Genomic DNA, 18,752 nt, shown 5'->3' with positions numbered 1-18,752 from the left:
TAAGTTCGGGTCCCTTTTAATTTGTTGGTTTCATTAACAAGTCATTATCGAAACACAATGAAGGTTGGGACATGTCGTTTTATGGTAACTCTAATTTTTTGGGACATTAATTTAGACACAAAATGCATGCTCACCTGTAGGTCATACCTTGAGATTTTTTTTTATCAAAATAGATATATTAAGAAAGTATTTTGTATCCTCTATTTTTTAGTCCTTAAAATACTCTATAAGTCAGGCAAAGTTATATTTCCAGTAGAGTATAACAGTCAATATAGACGAAAAATGACATACAAATGAAAACACAAGTAATTAGATACATGCACACTCGCAACATGCAAGAAATGAAGTTTATTAGATCCACTTCATATGTAATGCATCTTAGATTAACGCAATCTTTCTGCAGGACACATAATATCGGTTCTTCAAACTTCATCAACCGTAGGCTGCTGGGTGCAGCGTGATTCGCCACCTCTCGTTAAATTTTCCAGCGCAGACATAGGAATGAATGATATGGTCTGAATGTTTTTGATCTTGTAATTTTCCTCCCCTCCATCAGGTTTCAACCTCTCCATGTGATCATCGAGCAAAGGTATCAAATTCAACCTTTTCAGTGTAGTCACATTTTGCAGACCTTCGGGGAGCATCCGCAGTTGCAAGCAGTTATGCAAGTGGAGGAATTGTAAGCTTGGTAGTGCTCCCTCTTCAAGCTCAGTCCATTCCTCCAGAACATTAGAAGCAATCATTAGAACCTCGAGCTTTGGAAATCCACCAGCCCTGCAAAATTCTTTCCCTAACTGCTTTGCGTCATAAGCATGCCACAGGTTCAATTTTCTCAAATTTGGTAGAAGCTGGAGCACAGATGCCGGATTTTCAGACAGATGAGAGAAACCTAATCGTAGGTTTGTAAGCTTATCCATCAAGCCAAACCAGCTTGGGATCTTCTCTAGGTGACCCCCCAGGCGAAGTTTCCTAATAAATGATGGAGGTGAGAATGACTCCAAGAGGACAAGTCTCTGTGGGTTGAAAGAATGTTTTGCTTCAAGTGACAAGCTCAGAAGACCCTGCATCTTCATAATGGAGGCAAATAGCTCATTGGCGTCCTCTTCAGCCACATCCATCACTCCCAGCCTCCTGAGCTGAATCAAGTCACCTAATTCTGTTGCCACAGTGTCACCAGTGTGTATTCCAGTGAGTGTCAAGAGGTTTTTCCATCTACCTAACCCCGCCGGTGGCTTTATCCCTCCCACATTGAATGTTTTGAACATTTTGAGGTGTCTCAGTCTTGCAAGTTTCAGGACTTCGGCAGATAATTCTGTGAAGTTCCTGCACCTTCTGATGTCCAAGGTTTGTAGATATTGTAAATTGCCAATTGCTGGTGGAAGCTCGCAGATGTCAGTTCCTTTCAAGCCAAGATAGGTCATGTGGGTCAGGTCTCCTATTTCATCTGCTAAGCGTTTTATTCGGCTTTCTTCAAGATCTAGCACTCGCAAAAATTTTGCCCATTGAAAATTCAACCAATTACCATCAGAAGGGCCTTGATTTCCAAACAAATACAAAGATCGTGGTCGAAGATTTTTTAAGTTGTGAGTTAACTTTTCAATGTCTGCATAGATTGAAACACGGCGAGCAGTATTTGGGAGACTAGAGTCTGGATTGGTAACTGCAAAAATGAGTTTTTCATTTAGAAGGAATTCGCGATGCGTAGAAGGCACCATGAGTTTCATCCCAGTGTCTGCTTCTTCATCCTTAACCTGAAGCATTCCCTTGTTGACCAATTGGTTTATATATTCTCCAGCTACATCTTCCATGACTTCTCCTGCCTTATCTTGCACCAGACCCTCAGCTACAAATAACCGGACCAATCTTCCTCTTGATATCCAGTAATTTGCAGGGAAGATGCAACAGTACATCAAACAATACTTGAGGTAATATTGTAGACTAGTAAAACTTGATTTAAAAGGAAAAGAAGATGATGCTTCACCTTCCTCCATTCCTTGTGAGCTAATGCTATTGTCTTCCTTCGCGCCTTCATTTTCAGGTCGAAGTTTGAGGTCATTCATCCTTTGTGAATTTTGAAGGAGACGGCCTTCGATATGCTGCAGTTGAGCTCTGAAGCCATCGGTAAGCCCTGATGTATCAGACATGTTTTTCTGTTGCTGATCCATCTGAATCATGAATTCATCAATGCTATTTTCCAAGTCAAAAATCAGATCTCCAAGCTCAGTTGCCCAACTAAGGATGGCAGCATCACCTCCTGTTCTGCTTACATCTTCAGTAAACAATGCAATCTCCTTGCATCTGCCTGTTAGCCGTGCTATTTGATCTTCAAGTAGAAGGAAAGTTTCAGTCTCCTGAACTAGTAGAGATTCCAATCTCTGTATGAAAAACTTCACCATTGCCTCTTCCATCCTCGGAAATCAAATCAGAGAGGTGGGTTTTCTCAAAGGAGAAGAAGTTGAGGTACATTATAAGGGTAAGAACTCTTGAGTAAGTCAAATTCATAGTGATAAGCATTATCGATGTTATTTGTCCAGTTTGAGTTTTTGATGATAGTGGGCATCGACTGAAGAAGACCTTAATACTTGTTTATTTCTTTCTTTATAAACAAGTTCTTGGCACATTCACAAAATGTCCATAGAAACTTCAGAGCATATGCCTGCAGAGTCTGGTTTGTTCGGCCTGTAAGAGCACTTGCAATGGTGTTATTTTGTCTGGGTCAACAAATATGTATGAGGTTTTGTGTTTTGCTGATGTGGTTGTATTGGGTTTTGTGTTTTGCTGATGTGGCTGTATTGGGAGATGTGTTTTGCTGGTGTGGTTGTATTGAAAAATTGTGTTTTGGAGTAGTTTTATTGTGGACAACATGGAGGGAATGGAAATTTGTTGGCCTCCATGTTGGGTGGGAAGGAAAAATGTCTAGGAATTTGTATTTTGCTGATGTGGCTATATTGAAAGATGTGTTTTGTTGATGTGGTTGTATTGAGATACGTGTTTGGCTTGACTTTTTATGTAATAGAGATGAGACCCAATCTTGATTTTTGCTGGCCCAGCAAATTGTTCCCATTGCAATTGCTCTAAGGCCTTGGTTTTGGAGGAATGAAAAGGAGACTCTTGACTTGTAGGACTGTGATGAAGAAGTAGAATACCGAGTAAGCATTAGTTAACATCAAGAACTTCGATGGATTTTTTTTTAAAATTTTTTTTTTTGTGGGGTTAATACAACATCTCATCACCGAAAGATAGCAGATGACAAAGCCATCGAGGCGGTGTTTTGGGTGAAGATTCAGTAAACCGTCTAGAGATGCGAAAATTTGTACGAACACTCTTCTGGAGTATTCAGAAAATACAAAGAAAATAAATATATCAAAACATTACGTCACGTAAAACTTTTGGTTTTCGAGTTCTGACAATTCTTAGCAAAGTTCATGTGAAGTCTTTCGATTTTCGTTACAATTTTTTGTTTTTCGTGTTAGATGAACATGTCAAACAGATATAGGACTTTACATCATATAAAACATTCATGTTTTCAACTTTTTGACAATTTTTAATAAAGTTCACGTGAACCCTTCATTTTTTGTTATAAATTTTTGTTTTAGTATTAATTAAACATACCAAACAAATCCTAAACATTAACTTTCTACAATTCTTAGCAAAATTCACGTGAACTCTTTAGTTTTCGTGACAAATTTTTGTTTTGGTATTAAATAAACATATCAAACAAACCCTAAATATGAATTTTCTGACAATTCTTTAGTTTTCGTTATAAATTTTTGTTTTCATATTAATTAAACATACCAAACAGACCTAAACATTACGTCACATAAAACTTTATGTTTTTAAAATTCTTAGCAAAGTTCACCTGAACTCTTCAATTTTCGTGACAAATTTTTGGTTTGATATTAAATAAACATATCACAAACAAACCCTAAACATGAACTTTCTGACAATTCTTAGCAGAGTTCACGTGAACTCTTCAATTTTCATGACAAATTTTTATTTTCATATTAATTAAATATACCAAACAGACCTAAACATTACGTACATACAATTTTATGTTTTCAAAATTCTTAGCAAAGTTCACGTGAGCTCTTCAGTTTTCATGAATTTTTTTTTGTCGCATTAAATAAATATATCAAACAAACCCTAAAGATTAACTTTCTAACAGTTCTTAGCAAAGTTCACGTGAACCCTTCAATTTTTTTATAAGTTGTTTTCATATTTATCATACATACCTAACCGTTACGTCACATAAAACTTGATGTTTTCAAAATTCTTAGCATAGTTCACGTGAACTCTTCAGTTTTTGTTACAAATTTTTCTTTTCGTATTAAATAAACATATCAAACAAAACTTAAATATTAAATTTCTGACAATGCTTAACAAAGTTCACGTGAACTGTTCAGTTCTCGTTATAAATTTTTGTTTTCGTATTAATTAAACATACCAGATAGACATAAACATTACGTCACGTAAAATTTGATGTTTTCGAAATTCTTAACAAAATTCACGTGAACTCTTCAGTTTTCGTAACAATTTTCTTTTTTGTATTAAATAAACATATCAAACAAACCCTAAACATTAACTTTCTGACAATTCTTAACAAAGTTCACGTGAACTCTTCAATTTTCGTTACAAATTCTTGTTTCGTACTACTTAAATATATCGAACACACCCTAAAACACAACGTCACATAAAAATTTTAAGTTTTTCTTCTGACAATCCTTTGCAAAATTCACGTGAACTCTTTCAATTTTCATTACGAATTTTTTGTTTTTTTTTTGTTTACCTATTAAGTATTTCTAGCACTTAAAGTGATTCTCAAATACTATTTAATTACATCTCTAATTGTTGGTCTAATACAATTGTTGTCATTGATGGTATCATTCAACCTTTTCTATAAATAGCGACTCCCTATCCCTGTAGAATCATCAAAGATTTCATCTTCTTAACACTTGAGCTGCTTCTCAAAGCTTTCATATAACATAAGATTGCTTCACAACAGCAAGAAGAAGGATGGAAATGGAAGAATTCTACATCGTTTTCCCCAAATCAAGCATTTGTGGAAACATTCTCTCTTCGAACGTTACATCCTAATTTCAGCATGTGGGGTCGTAATCCGGCAGGGTAATTACTGAGTTTATAATATTTTCTTTTGAAAATTTACTTAATTACGTTGTTAATTTTGATTGTTTTACCAGGCTGAGGCTGGAAGTCTCGATGGTGGCAGTTTCAGTTTCTCTGGGAACGGTCACCGGAGAGACGGCCAATCGAGTCCTCTGAACATGTTTTGAGGCCCTCGTGGTAGTGAGGCTCCTGTGAGAGCCTTAGCAGCAGTCCCGAGTTCAGCGCGAGGGACAGAAAGAGAACACTCCACAAAGTAAAGATTGCCATTTCCTCGCACACTTTTGAAAGAAAGGGAGCGGCGAAACTGGTGTTGAAGAATTGCAGAGAAACAGGGAGTGTTGAGAATGCTTGATTGAGAGATTACTCTGAGTCGAGTGTGAGGCGTAGAGGACTAGAACCGACAAATGTAACCATTATTCGCTGTAAACGTAATCATTATTATGTCAAAATTAGTGAGTTTCACAGTCAGACAAACAGAAAAACCCTAACCCTAAATCCCCAATTGGAAATTTTGTGTCATAATTACTTGTAATCGATTTTGTTTTCATGGCAATATATTTACAAATCATACTTTAAAAGCGCGTTCTTTTCAATAATTCTAGCCGCGAGAACTACGAAACACCAAATTTGCTTTATCACCCAGCACCTCTCGTTAAAACCCTAAATTATCGATCGAGCTCTGTGTCTGGGACGAACAAGAAGAGAAAGCAACAATAATGGGAATCGAAATCGGAGGGCACATAGAGAAGTTGAACGGGAAAGAGTTTACCTACGGAGAGTTTGTTGACAAGTACTTAGCGAAGAACCAGCCTGTGGTTCTTACGGGACTCATGGACGATTGGCTTGCTTGTAAAGATTGGGTCACCGACGATGGCAAGCCCGATCTTCAGTTCGTATCCACTAATTTTGGCAAATCCAGAGTGCAGGTGTTTACCTCTTCGACTTTTGATGCATATGATTGTATTCTACTTTTGCCAAGTTATGTGATATTTTGTGACTTGTAGGTTGCAGATTGCAATAACAAAGAATTCACGGATCAAAAGAGAGTAGAGATGTCTGTTTCGGAGTTTGTTGAGCATTGGCTTGAGGGTTCTGTGCGTGAAGGCAGTGATCGGGAGGGTAATGGCAAATCGGTGCTGTATTTGAAGGACTGGCATTTTGTGAAGGTGCTGTGCTTTCTCCTTCATTTCATAGTTTTCCCCTGCCTCTGTATTTTGCACAATTACCACAATTTCAGAGCTGTTTTATCACTGCGACTTGATTACATTGTTGCTTTCCTCAAGCTTCCAATATCCATTGCAAACTTGGCCTTCTTTTGTTGTCCAATTCCTGTACTGTATGAAGCTAATGATTATTATGTCAAAGACGTCAACTTGGATATTTCATCTGTAGCACTCGTGTGTCTAAGGTGCATATTTTAGGACATTGGTGGCTCAATTGTCTTACCTGTTCACTTATTCTCAATCTTCGTCTCAGGAGTACCCAGAATATATAGCATACAGAACTCCGCTGTTCTTTTGTGATGATTGGCTCAACCTTTATCTCGACCATCATCGTTTGCATAAGGATCCTGACACTTACCAAGAGAATAACGATATTAGTTGCTCTGACTATCGTTTTGTTTATATGGGAAAGAAAGGTTAGATTATAGATTTGATTTAACTCTTATCTTTTCTTAGAAGTGGATACGGTCTCATTTTTACTTTGTTCATGGGAAATACGTTAATGCCCTTTTGTTTGGTTTGAATGTTTGGCTCAAAAGACATTAATTACGTGCAATTCTTTTGTACAGGTTCTTGGACTCCTCTTCATGCTGATGTTTTCAGGTCTTACAGTTGATCTGCAAATGTGTGTGGCAAGAAGAAATGGCTTCTTTTATCTCCATCTCAAAGCCACCTTGTGTTTGACAGGTATTCCTTTTGACTTGTCATACATTATTCATTGCTAAAACAAACTCTGTTGTGAAATGGAAGTTGGATAATCATACTTTTATCATATTTTTACTTTGATTCAGAAATATGAAGAGCCATGTATATAATATATTTGACGATGTAAGCGAAACAAAATTCCCTGGTTTTAAGAAGGTACATTCAAGTTTACTTTTAAAATTCTATTCAATATGCACCTCTACTTTTCTTTATGTTTTTTTGGGTATGTTCATGTCACTTTTGCAGGCTATCTGGTTGGAATGCACTCAAGAGCGTGGTGAAATTATTTTTGTGCCTAGTGGATGGTTTCATCAAGTTCATAATCTGGTATCTTACATTCCTTTTTCTATTTTTTTTCCTGTCGTTGGGTAATGGTTCATTCATATGGTATTCTGGAATCACATTATTTTTAGCAGTTTTGAGGAAGCTAGTGTTATGAATACCACAATAATAACTGCGTTGAGTTTTTTTGGTATATTTTGACACATGCCCACATAACATCTTTACCCGCCCTTGCTACTGGTTAGAAATTTGGGTAAACCATCTTGATTTTCATCTGAGAATTTTGATCCTGTAGAAGACTATGCAATAGTGTCATGGTGTGACAATCACGTATTGAGTCATATAATGAGTTCATGCTATTTTGTTTTGTTTCCTTTTTTCCACATAAATTGGAACTTTTTTTTTATTCTTTTATATTTGGTTTGAGGGAAGGGGGAGCGGCTAATGTGTTATTACTTTGTTTCCTTCGTTGCCAGATTAGTCACAATTTTTTTTGCATGTATTCCTTTGTTAATCACATGTGATTTTTAGTAGAAGCAGCATCTTTTATGACTATTTCTGTCTTTTGCTAACTATGAAATGTTGTAATGTTTTCAGGAAGATACAGTATCAATTAACCATAATTGGTTCAATGGTTATAACCTTTCTTGGGTGGTAAGAGCTGCTCCAGAGCCATGTAGTTTCAGTGAGGAAAGTTAATCTATTAAATTGAACTGGGGAAGCCAGTACTTTAGGGGATATTGAAGCATTTGTTATTTTTTTTCTTTCTTTTTTCCTTTTAGTGGGATTTGCTTTTAAGAGACTACAACGAGGCCAAAGAATATATAGAGGACATCAGGGATATCTGTGATGATTTTGAGGGACTCTGCCAACGCAATCTTGCAGCTAACACAGGTATATCTTAAGCTATAGCACATTTCAGTGATTGCCGACACCCAGAACCATTTTTTTGCATGCACACACTGATACTGAGTTTACAAACTAAAAAAAACATTCTGATCATAACTTGATTGGTCAAAATTTAACATTTAATGAAGACGTTTTATTTTTATTTTTATTTTTATTTTTAAACATGAATCAAAATAGTGATATGACAGATAGATTTTATGTTTGTGTTATCACTTATTTGTGTACTTTTTTGTGCTGTATGGAATATGGATCCATCGTTGCTTGTTTTCTCGTCGTAGCATATCTTGTGAGTAGATTGTTAAAGTTGGTTTTGTAGCAAAGTTGAAATCTTTAAATTTGATGATATGACATTCTTGTTTGTGTAGCTACACTGCACAAATTATGTGAATGCTTAGAAATCAGTGCAACGATACTCAACACCCCAGCTAAAGTTTCAATCTCATGCCTTATAAGTTATAATTACACTAGCAGATGGGTTGGGGTGGATCAGTTACTAAATCCAAAAATATAATAACAATAATAATGACAACCAAACTTTTACGTTATACAGGATAAAATGATTAGGATGGATCTGAAGAAATGCGATTGTGTAGTTTAGCTCACAATGAACTCTTATATGAAATGCGCTGTTGCCAGCTATAATGAAGGAACCATTGCCGAATTGATATGTTATCAAAAGCATATATCATATATGTGTGAATTTTTAACTGGCGTATATGATGTACAAATGCATATGATTTACTGATGGGTCATTTTTCAACAGGGATGAATTTTTATGATTTCTTTATCTTCTTGACGCGATTCTTCTTAGCCAACACGTTCCAACTCTACAATCTTCCTGAGGCCTACTCTGATTCAGTATGGAATTTACCCCCTGTGGTTCATACTTTTGTTTTGAACCTTGTATATATCCGGAAGATTGCATCGAGGATGAAATCTGTGGGCGTCTTGGCTGGAAATGATAGTTTGTGCTTGGATGTGAGGAAAACTCTTGATGATCCTTTGTTTCTTGAAATGTCGATGGATCTCTCCAGAACATATGGGATGATACATGAGGAACAGAACTTGATTGGTTATCCAAGGAATGCTTTGGTTGATTTTGGGGAATTTAATTACTGTATATGTAACCCTGAAGATCTTGTTAAATTTATGGACTATGCTGTTGTAAAGCTCAGTGGTAATTGCAGCAAGGGATCCATTCTGCTGCATGAATTGGATGATACCTTTCCACTTTGTCAGAGTTAAACTTTTGACCAAACATCTTCCTCCTTCAATGGGCTTTCAGTGTCTTTTCATTTTCAAGGATCAGCATAAGGAACGTCATCGTTCTGGGCTCGTTCCGGTATTATTGGTCTCCATGAAGTGGTGATTAAAAATTTGTTTGATGTGAATATTCGCCCCCTTTGCGCTAAGTTAATTCTAGATCATAGATCTGCTGGAAGTGGAAATTATACTGCGTGTTGAGTTCACTACCAATAAGGACATTCGCTTGCTTAAGTTTTCAGAATGAAGCTCTTGGCTTGCTAGCTGGCTGGAAACCCAGCAACGTAAAACTGATCTGTACGTATTCAAATCTTTATCCTGAAGTTAAATAAAACTTAAATGTTTTTATCCTTTCTCTGTATCATTCATTGTATCCCGATTTTACTTTCCTCAATGATTTAGCCGGTGAACATTTTTATTAAGTTTGTTGTATGTTCTTAGTTCAATGACATTCTGCTCTAGTAAACAAAAGTGGAAGATTTTAGTATCTTCACTTTAATTATGCAGTCCTGTTAAGAAGACACATGAAAGACCAGCTTTTATACATCTTTTGCTTTTCCTACTTGGTCCTGGAGACTGCAAGTTTCTTTCCTTTTTGTGCTAAAGCATCTTTCTTTCTTTTTTTTCCAGCTTTAAGTCATGTCATGCTACTTTCACAATAAAACATTCCATCCTTGAGTAAACCTTCAATGTCCCTGTTCTAATGCAAGCATTTTTGTAAATTTTTTCCTTTATTTGGCACCCACATAGGAATCAACATTGTTTTGCCATTTGTTTTGCTATTTTTGCCAGTGAGCCCCTGATGATGAAAGATGAGTTGTGAGTGAGATTTGTTAGTGATAGCACATGACAAAACAACACTTGCAAGTTCTTTTATATACTTAAAAAATACACAAACCTGGTTTTGGAAGCAAGCTTGTTTCAGTTATTTGTGTTGGGTTGACAGCATTTTATTATAAATTTATTTATTATTTGATTGCAGTGCCCACTGAGATTCTTTGTCCGACTTTATATTATTTTTTCTACTGAAAGCTGTGATGCTTGTTTGGACTCATTATAATGCAAAGATGGTTCAATTGACCATGTCTGTAGCATTTATTTTCAAATTTTTGTCTTTCTTATCATCCTCCACATGAATACTACCTATATAGAATCGAACTTAGGATCTCTCAAGTCCATACCCAAACATGAATACTACCTATATAGAATCGAACTTAGGATCTCTCAAGTCAAGTCCATACACCCAAACGGTCGTAAGTCAAGTCCATACACCCAAATGGTCGTAACGGGGATGAATACACCAAAAGAAAAACATACAACAAACCAAACCCATTTAATTTATTAACAATTTCAATGATTTACATGGCTCTCAAACTTCTATGAATTACCTGTAGAGAAAGGACTTGGATAACTTCTATTGACCCAAAAAATAAAACCCAAAAAGGAAAAAGAAAAAAAATTATTTTGCTCTGTATTCTATGCCATATTTCTTAAGGACATCTTACATTCCTTCCAGGGCCTCCATAGTAAAAGTAAGTTCCCCAAACATTGTTTCTCCCTTGTCTAATATCATAACAATTGGAATGATCCGCCAAGAGATGTAGATTTGTCAATGGAAGCAAACTATTGTCCCAATCCACAACCTGCAAATTCCTAAAATAGGAAGCTTTTCCAAACCCTTCCACTGCAAAATGGCCACTACCCATTTGGGTGGAGGTATGGTACCCTGAAGATCTTGAGTTCACAATTTCTCCTCCAAACTGTACCATGCTTGCATGGTTTCTTAAGTGAGTAAACAAATTTGCAGGCCAATACCCTACCAGCAGCCCTGATCCGAACTGGAGCCACCAATGTCCATGCTTTGGATCCTGCACACATGATTTCTGTAGGGTTAGTACTATTTGAATGGCAGACATAATGAATGGGTGCCATCAAGTGCTAATTACAGCTAAACAAAATGGGAATTTAAAAATAATGTATATTTGAGGCGAGTTAAGGGCCCCTGCAGTGAAAGTCGTTGCAGTTTCAATCAGGGGTCGATTATGTTTATCACTGTGGGGCCTAGTCTGTTTCTTTTTTTAATCTTTAGTACACATACTTAACGACCCTGATTGAAACTGCAGAAAACTGTAGAGTATCCTACTGTGGAGTCCCGTCCAATTTTGAGGCATTGAAAGTTGGTTGGAGTCAAATTATTAAAGATGGTATTTTAGTGAAGAAGATGTGGAATAGAAAAGTTAAGGAACCATCATTGGAAGGAAAAGAGAGGAGAATCTTTCTTTTTAATAATCAGATTAGGAAAGACAAGCAATAAGCAAATGTGTCATTTGCTTAATTGATAAGGCTCTGCTTCACTCACCTTCCAAACCATAAGCCCTATATCAAACTGTCTGCCATTGTAAGTGGACCTTGGAGATATTGCAGATCCAATGGCAATCTTGTTATTGGTTTGCACAAAGCCTGAGCAGAGTAAATTGTAGCACCCAGTTGCTTGGTAAGCATCAGTCTGTGAAAGTGTATATATATATATATATATATGCCAATCAGGAATAGCTCTTAGAAGTTACAGTTACTCTAAAGAAATCAAAATCCTAACACTTACAGTCCAATAAGTGAAAAATCTTGGATAGTTGTCTCCGTAGAGCTCTGGACTGACCTGAAAGTCATATTTTTAATCAACAAAAACTTTAATTTAAGTGATTTGGATTTAGGGAAGAAGAAGCATAAAACACTTGCCTGCCAACCAGCTTCAATGGTGTTAAGATCATTACCAAATGATCCAGAGATGAGCCATACTTGTGATAAGCTGAATTCGTATGCATTGGTTACGCGAGGAGCCCAGATGTTTATGTTTGCTTTTGCTCCATAATATTGATCACCATTTACAAACACCACTGCATGCTGCAACATCACAAAGTACCCAGAACTTAATAACGCACAAAACTATAGTCCATTTCATTGCCTGTTCATAGAAACCATTTCATCAGAAATTTAGGCACAAAAGAGATTAGCAGGATCTGGGTTCAATTTGATATGTGCAAATGAAGGCAAATACTGACCTCATGACCAGTGCCTGAGGAGTCTCTTTTTACATGGCTTCTTAGTTTCCTGCCAAATCTTTTTATGGAACTTGCTCTTAGAATATCCTTCTCTGTGGTTCTCCTGATTGGGACTGTTCCTTCTGGGCATGATTCACCTGAATCTCTCCATTGCTGAAACACCTCTGCTTCTGTCTCTGTTGTGTAACTGAGGCCTTCCGGTCTTTCTGGTGGATCCTACAAAGCATCGTCTTCAATATTTACTTGTAATGAATTCTAACTGGCACATCAGCATTGAATCTCCTATAGAAAATTCGAAAAAAATTTCCCAGAAAATATTAGTTTGAGGAGAAACAAACAGATAAATTACCAATGGTTTCTGTCCTCTAAGCTCAGGATGGTCAAAGGCAGGTTGTTGATGGGATAACACACAATCAATCACATCACCATCAGGGCTCTGAAAAACACAACAGCAGATAAAAAAAAATTACTAATCTTTTGAATCAACAAGATAAATCAATCCCATTATTTTTTTTCTTCCACCCAAAAAAGAAACCAAAATCATTGAAAAGAAAGAATGCCTGAATTGTCTCGACAGCAGGCTTGTTGATCTTCTTCAAAAAAGCTTGGGCTCTCTTTATCCTCTGAAGCTCTTTACCTGGCCTGAAAGTCTGGTTTACCAATACCCGGTCACCGGAATCTGAGGGACTTGATAGAGACAGAACAACAGGGCAAATAGAAAAGGAAGCAAAAACAAAAAGGAAAGCAACAAAAACAGGCATCATTGGGGAGGTAAAGTGGTTAGTGGAAGCAGTCATTTTAGAGGAATGTTGTTGTGTTTGTATAATTGTTTGTTTTGCTGCAACAAGACTTGTTTGTGTACATAGCTCTTGTCTTGTTCTGTGATGGGTAGTGCAAACTGGTTTTGTCAATTGAAGAGGATCTCTCTTCATATCAATACAAAACAGAAGCACAATCAAAATAAACAACCAACCCCAGCTGCTTCATTTCCTCAACATTTTCAAAATATAAACAATAGAGAGTCTCTCTCTCTCTCTCTCTCTCTCTCTCTCTCTGGTTTTTGTATACTGACACAGAGAGAAACTGAAAGCATGAGCAGCATTTTTAAATGGGGAGTAGTACTTTTGTAAGCTCTACCCATAATGGGTTCTGGTCAAACCAGTTATTACCCAAAAAAAAATTGAGTTGGGTTTAATTTAACAGACAGAAAATGAGGAAAAAGAGAGTTGCAATTCAAAGTCTGAAACTTTGAGAGTTGGGTTTAATTGGGACCAGTGAGTGCTCATTCTGTGTCATATTCTATTCCTTGATTTCCAGAGAAGAAGGAATCAAATTCATTATTTATTTGTTTTCTTTTACCTTCTAATTCTCATTTTTTTTCTTTGCTTTGTATTCCTGTTACTTTCAGTGAATTGTCATTGTCCCAATTTTACTGGCCACTCTTTGATGTCCCAAGAGGGGGGAAAGAGAAGAAGAAGCTATGTGTTGGTGCTGTGACCACTATGAAAGCGGAAGAGAATTTATGGGTGGGTCATTGGTGTAATCATGATGTTTCAAGGGATTTCATGATTATGGTAAAACCTTGCTTTCCAATTTGTGCCATTTCTTTTGACAATTTAGAGTAAACCCAATAAGTGGTGCTGCTCATCATTTCCTGATAGACCTAAAGTAACCATGAAGAGAATTTACACACCAAGTGCTTTTTTAACCTCTCCAAGGCAGGGTTATTTGAGCCCACTTGGATGGAGTAAATTCCTACACTGCATCTTCAGAATTTCTCTATACGAAATCAAGATAAGGTGCTGACATTTTAACATAGGGTGTGGCTCCAAAGTGTTGGCGTGAGATTCCGAATTTAGGACTAATGGGTTTACATGGTATCAGGAACCAACCTGACCAACCCTTTGGAGTTTTTACACACCATGTAGCATGGGCTGCTTTTCATTTGCAAGTAACCACAATATATACCATTTGAGTGGTCCAAGTCTTTATATTGCTTAGCTATGCTTGCATGTCTCAAAGAAGGATCACTAGCACTCTAGCAGTCTAGCACCATCTCTCTCCTAATTATAAGTCTCTTTCATCCTTCAGTTTCACAATTTGCACTGATTGAGGTCTCCTATCTTTTTTAACAACCAAAGAGACTTCTTTGTCAAACAACAACCAAAACACTTGGTAATCTTTGAAGTTAGAATGTTGAAAAGTCACAGCAAATTGACATGTGCAATTCTGTTGTGTCAGAATAGTGTACATAAAGTATGAATTGAACCATGATGAACACATAGACAGTTCTTTGACTGATGAACAGAAATCTTAGCACAATTATTTCTATCATTTTCATCCAAATCTACTTTAACCCAAAACTTGAATTAAATCATGATCGCCACTGCTCAAGAAATTGAATGACCCAAGTGGGTTGTTTTCAGTGATGTCTGGATCAGCTGTGTATGATGTAATGGTCAACCATGTCAATGATCATACCCTAACTGACATTCAATTTTCCTATAAGATCCCAGTTTGAATTTTTCTCTCCTGTTCCCTTTAAGAATACCCAAAAGGAATTGTTTATACTGAACATGGTTATCACTACCAAAGTCCATAGTGGGATGAAAGTGCCCTAATGTTTGCACAGTAATTGATAAATTGCCTTAACTATAGTAAAGAAAACTGAACAAATTTATGGGCTTGAAAGTGATTTGGTTAGATTGGGGAAGGACAAAGAGCCAAAGGAGCTTCTCCTTTTAGGGCTGTGGAGGCCATGTTGGGTGCTTCCCACTTTGAAAGACTTTCCCTTTACTTGTACTATTCTATGACGTTTTTTTTTTTTTTTCTTCTCTTCTTTTAACAAATTCCCACTCACTCACTCACCCACCTCTGCACCAAATTTAAATTGCTCAACAAGTTTTGGGTCCACAACACAGTCACTCTCATCATCTAAACACAACTGGCATCTGTGAGTGTTAAGGTATTTTTCAGTACGAGCATGCCCTCCTTTTTAAAGTTGGTTGTCTCAGAGGAATAGATTCCAAACCCCACAAACCATATATATATCTTGAAAGAATTAATATACATTTTTCTGTATACACATCTTCTCAAAAGCAGTGCCAATTAGGGTTCTAATACACTGGTACTGATCACATGAATTCATCCGTCTTAACTTACTACAAAGTCACCACAAATATGATTCTCTAGCTTTGGAAATAATATGTGATTTAAGGCTACCATATGTAGTAAGTAGTAAGCAACAAGCATGGACCCTTTGTGGTGCCATTGTTGATGGTCCTCTTGCATAGTACAGGTACATTGTCCTAAAAGGCAGCTAGACTCCCACAATTTAGTGCCTGCTTTACAAGATGAAGATGGTGATGCTTCATCTGATCTTGATATGGAGACCATGTGATGGTATATATCAAATGATAATACAACTTTTTAGCTACTTTTTTCACAACCTTTATAGGGAAGAGGGATAGGGGGGAGAGAGAGGTTTGCTTTGCTTTGTCTTCATAATAGATGGCTATGGAGGCCATTCCCAAGCTTATCTACTTAATTTGGTTTGATTAGTTGGTAGTCATGCAGATGTAACTTAGTTGGATAACTATAAGTCTATAAGATTGTGCATACTGGCTGTCATTATAATGTTATAGGAGATTATACCTTGATGATAGAGACTTGCTTCTATACATCTATCAATGAAGTCAAAAAAACATTGATACTCAAACAATAGTGTCTTAAGGAACTGTGATAGATACTTCATTAATTTGTAGGCAGGGCCACAACCCTTGTTAAGTTTGATGGTGTTGGGCGAGTTACCGAGTGATGATGGGGCTAAGTCTCTTGTCCCACATTGCCCATGGGAAGATGTGAAGTATAGAATATAATACGTCAAACTTTCAAACTAGTAACAAGCGCTTTTTCTGGACTCAAATTAGTATGGGTTGACGCAAAGCGAACAAAATGTTACTATTGTTGAAGTTTGGAATGATAATGTAGAATCAGAATTTGATCCTCCATACACAATATTCTCTGTTTTGCAAATCTCCTACCTTCTTTTTTAGACAAACATCCGATAATTACGCAAGAATCCTCTTTGAACTTTGTAGAAATGAAAAAGAAAGAGGCATATATCTTCACATTCTTCCAATATTTCATTCTCTTTTTGCAACTTTAGTTAAAGAAAATGCAACAAAAAGAACCATAAAAAACATTTATCTTTCAGGCTTGTCTTGCTTGCTTGTCCGAAGGGTTTTGTCAAGAATTTTTCATCACAATAGAATCACAAGGGAGTGTAGATATAGAGCCATATACATACAGCACAAGTCTTTAAGCCAGTGAAAGAACTGTCTAGCACAACACTCATTAGCAATGTCATCAGCAATTAGGGGGAGTGATCCGTCCTGGAATGGGATTGTTCGTCGGATGGTTAACCTCCCTCGTAGCATTCTAGGAGGGTTTTCGAGAGTAATGGGGCACGGTATAGGTCGAATAGGATTGGGAGGGAGAAGAAATCAGTTCATTCCATCAAACTTACAATTACAAAATCCACAAGAGCCCTTACTTGTGCAAGAAGAATGGGCTTTTCTAGCCAATTTTGAGCAACAATATGGAACCACACATCCTTTCTTCTACGCTTGTCGATTCATGGAAGCGCTGAAGATAGCAGAAGATGATCATAAGTTTATGTTCGTGTACCTCCACTCCCCGCAATACCCTTTCACACCTTCTTTCTGTAAGGACACTCTGTGTTCAGAGCTAGTGGTTCAGTTTCTTGATGCAAATTTTATATCCTGGGGTGGACTTGCTGATAGGGGAGAGGGTTTACAAATGGCTGCAACTTTGCAGCCTGCGAGCTTCCCGTTTTGTGCAGTCGTTGCGCCTGCACCAGGCAATAGCATGCTAGTGCTGCAACAGGTTAGTTCTACTTAATTTGGACTTGCATACATACACAAGTCTATTCTGTATACTTGATCAAAATTTTCTATTTACTGTCCAAGTTAGATGGAAGGACCTATTTCACCAGCAGAGTTTCTGGGGATTCTGCAAAGGACATTGGAGGACAAAGGGTTGGCATTTGGAAATGGAAAGGCCAAAGTAGATGAGGAAATGATAAGAGCGAGAGCGAAGGAGGAGGCGAAAATAAGAGCAGACCGTCAGTTGAGGGAAGAACAAGATGCAGCTTATCTTGCAGCTCTAGCAATTGACAAGGTGTGTTTGTTTCTACTACAATTTGTTCATTTTCTTTGGTGCTGTAAGTCTTAACCATAGTTTTAAAAACCGTGCCGGCATCACAGGAGAAGGAAAGACTCAAAAAACCCACATCAAAGCAAGCCTCAAAGACTGCAAATCATGAGAAGCTTAGGCACAATTCTGTTCCAGAACAGAATGGTAAAGCAAAAGAAGCTGCCATTAGAAGAGAAACTATTCAGGATCCTCAAGCTACTGCACAGGTAACCAAACATCTTGCAACTGTAATATCCACATAGATTAATGTCATGGGACTGTATGAATGTTTTGACTGAAAACAAGCAAATGAAATGCAATTGATTTTCAGATATTGGTACGGTTTCCGAATGGAGAAAGACTAGAGCATAGCTTCTTGTGCACAGATAAGGTCCAGTCAATTTACAGATACATTGATTCACTGGGATTACCTGGAATTGGAAACTACAGATTGATATCAAGCTTCCCCAGAAGAGTATATGGTGTTGATCAGATGGGTATGACTCTCAAGGATGCTGGTCTACATCCCAGAGCAAGCCTCTTCTTAGAGCCTCAATGAGAACATTTTATTTTGACTGGCAAACAGGAATGCATCATCAGAACATAGGAAAAGAAATGATCTTCATATGCTATATAGAACCTTTCCCCCCCTCCCCTTCATGATTTGTACTTTAAGAGTGTGTTTGGATAGATAAAAAAAAGAAGGAAGAAAAATTTGTTTAATTTACTAATTTATCCTTATTTTTATGTTAAAATATTATGTACAAGGGTAAAATAGATATTTAACTTACAAATGACTTAATTAGTAATCCCTTCCCTCCAAATGACTCCATTTTGGAGAGAAAGAATTTTAACAAAAATTTAATGAAATCTTCCTTCCAAATCCCCTCAAATCCCTCCCCTTAATTTTTAATAAACTATCCAAACAAGGGAATTGGAAGGAAACTCTATTTCCCTTCCTTTCCCTTCC

At 37.0% G+C, this 18,752-nt stretch overlaps 4 protein-coding genes across 4 annotated transcripts; 2 read left to right on the top strand and 2 right to left on the bottom strand.

Moving 5' to 3' along the window:
* Nucleotides 1–237: 237 nt before the first annotated feature.
* On the bottom strand, nt 238–2,807 carry LOC119983721 (disease resistance protein RPM1-like). The gene has a single exon (XM_038827429.1). The coding sequence runs from the start codon at nt 2,406–2,408 to the stop codon at nt 423–425; it is 1,986 nt and encodes a 661-aa protein (XP_038683357.1). The 5' UTR covers nt 2,409–2,807; the 3' UTR covers nt 238–422.
* A 2,093-nt stretch (nt 2,808–4,900) lies between these two features.
* Nucleotides 4,901–9,856, top strand: LOC119984896 (2-oxoglutarate and iron-dependent oxygenase JMJD4). The gene is given in 10 exon segments (XM_038829047.1): nt 4,901–5,124; nt 5,199–6,050; nt 6,129–6,290; nt 6,601–6,763; nt 6,917–7,034; nt 7,139–7,208; nt 7,299–7,379; nt 7,932–7,988; nt 8,117–8,228; nt 9,007–9,856. Coding segments are annotated over 9 exon segments (1,455 nt in total). The 5' UTR covers nt 4,901–5,124; nt 5,199–5,840; the 3' UTR covers nt 9,489–9,856.
* A 964-nt stretch (nt 9,857–10,820) lies between these two features.
* LOC119983843 lies at nt 10,821–13,832 on the bottom strand. Its single transcript, XM_038827569.1, has 7 exons — nt 13,126–13,832; nt 12,915–13,001; nt 12,566–12,781; nt 12,243–12,407; nt 12,109–12,162; nt 11,866–12,012; nt 10,821–11,374 (listed from the first exon to the last, which is right to left on the bottom strand). The coding sequence occupies exons 1-7, from the start codon at nt 13,495–13,497 to the stop codon at nt 10,997–10,999; spliced, it is 1,419 nt and encodes a 472-aa protein (XP_038683497.1). The 5' UTR covers nt 13,498–13,832; the 3' UTR covers nt 10,821–10,996.
* Nucleotides 13,833–16,927: 3,095 nt separating this feature from the next.
* On the top strand, nt 16,928–18,468 carry LOC119983962 (plant UBX domain-containing protein 10-like). Its single transcript, XM_038827704.1, has 4 exons — nt 16,928–17,473; nt 17,561–17,767; nt 17,854–18,009; nt 18,114–18,468. Exons 1-4 carry the CDS (start codon nt 16,928–16,930, stop codon nt 18,339–18,341), a joined length of 1,137 nt encoding a protein of 378 aa, XP_038683632.1. The 3' UTR covers nt 18,342–18,468.
* The last annotated feature ends 284 nt before the right edge of the window (nt 18,469–18,752 follow it).

Source organism: Tripterygium wilfordii, chromosome 18 (assembly GCF_013401445.1).
Source record: "Tripterygium wilfordii isolate XIE 37 chromosome 18, ASM1340144v1, whole genome shotgun sequence".
NCBI classification, from domain to species: Eukaryota; Viridiplantae; Streptophyta; class Magnoliopsida; order Celastrales; family Celastraceae; genus Tripterygium; species Tripterygium wilfordii.
Note: the sequence above shows the minus strand (reverse complement) of the source record. Positions and strands in the feature narration are given on the sequence as shown.

Coding starts and splice junctions, on each gene's coding strand:
- LOC119983721 (XM_038827429.1), bottom strand. CDS start 2,408: ATGGAAGAGGCAATGGTGAAGTTTTTCATACAGAGATTGGAATCTCTA.
- LOC119983843 (XM_038827569.1), bottom strand. CDS start 13,497: ATGAAGAGAGATCCTCTTCAATTGACAAAACCAGTTTGCACTACCCAT. Junction 12,782..12,914: donor TTAGAGGACAGAAACCATTG/GTAATTTATCTG, acceptor GATGCTTTGTAG/GATCCACCAGAAAGACCGGA. Junction 11,375..11,865: donor TAGGGCTTATGGTTTGGAAG/GTGAGTGAAGCA, acceptor TCATGTGTGCAG/GATCCAAAGCATGGACATTG.
- LOC119983962 (XM_038827704.1), top strand. CDS start 16,928: ATGTCATCAGCAATTAGGGGGAGTGATCCGTCCTGGAATGGGATTGTT. Junction 17,768..17,853: donor CAGCTCTAGCAATTGACAAG/GTGTGTTTGTTT, acceptor CCGGCATCACAG/GAGAAGGAAAGACTCAAAAA. Junction 18,010..18,113: donor ATCCTCAAGCTACTGCACAG/GTAACCAAACAT, acceptor ATTGATTTTCAG/ATATTGGTACGGTTTCCGAA.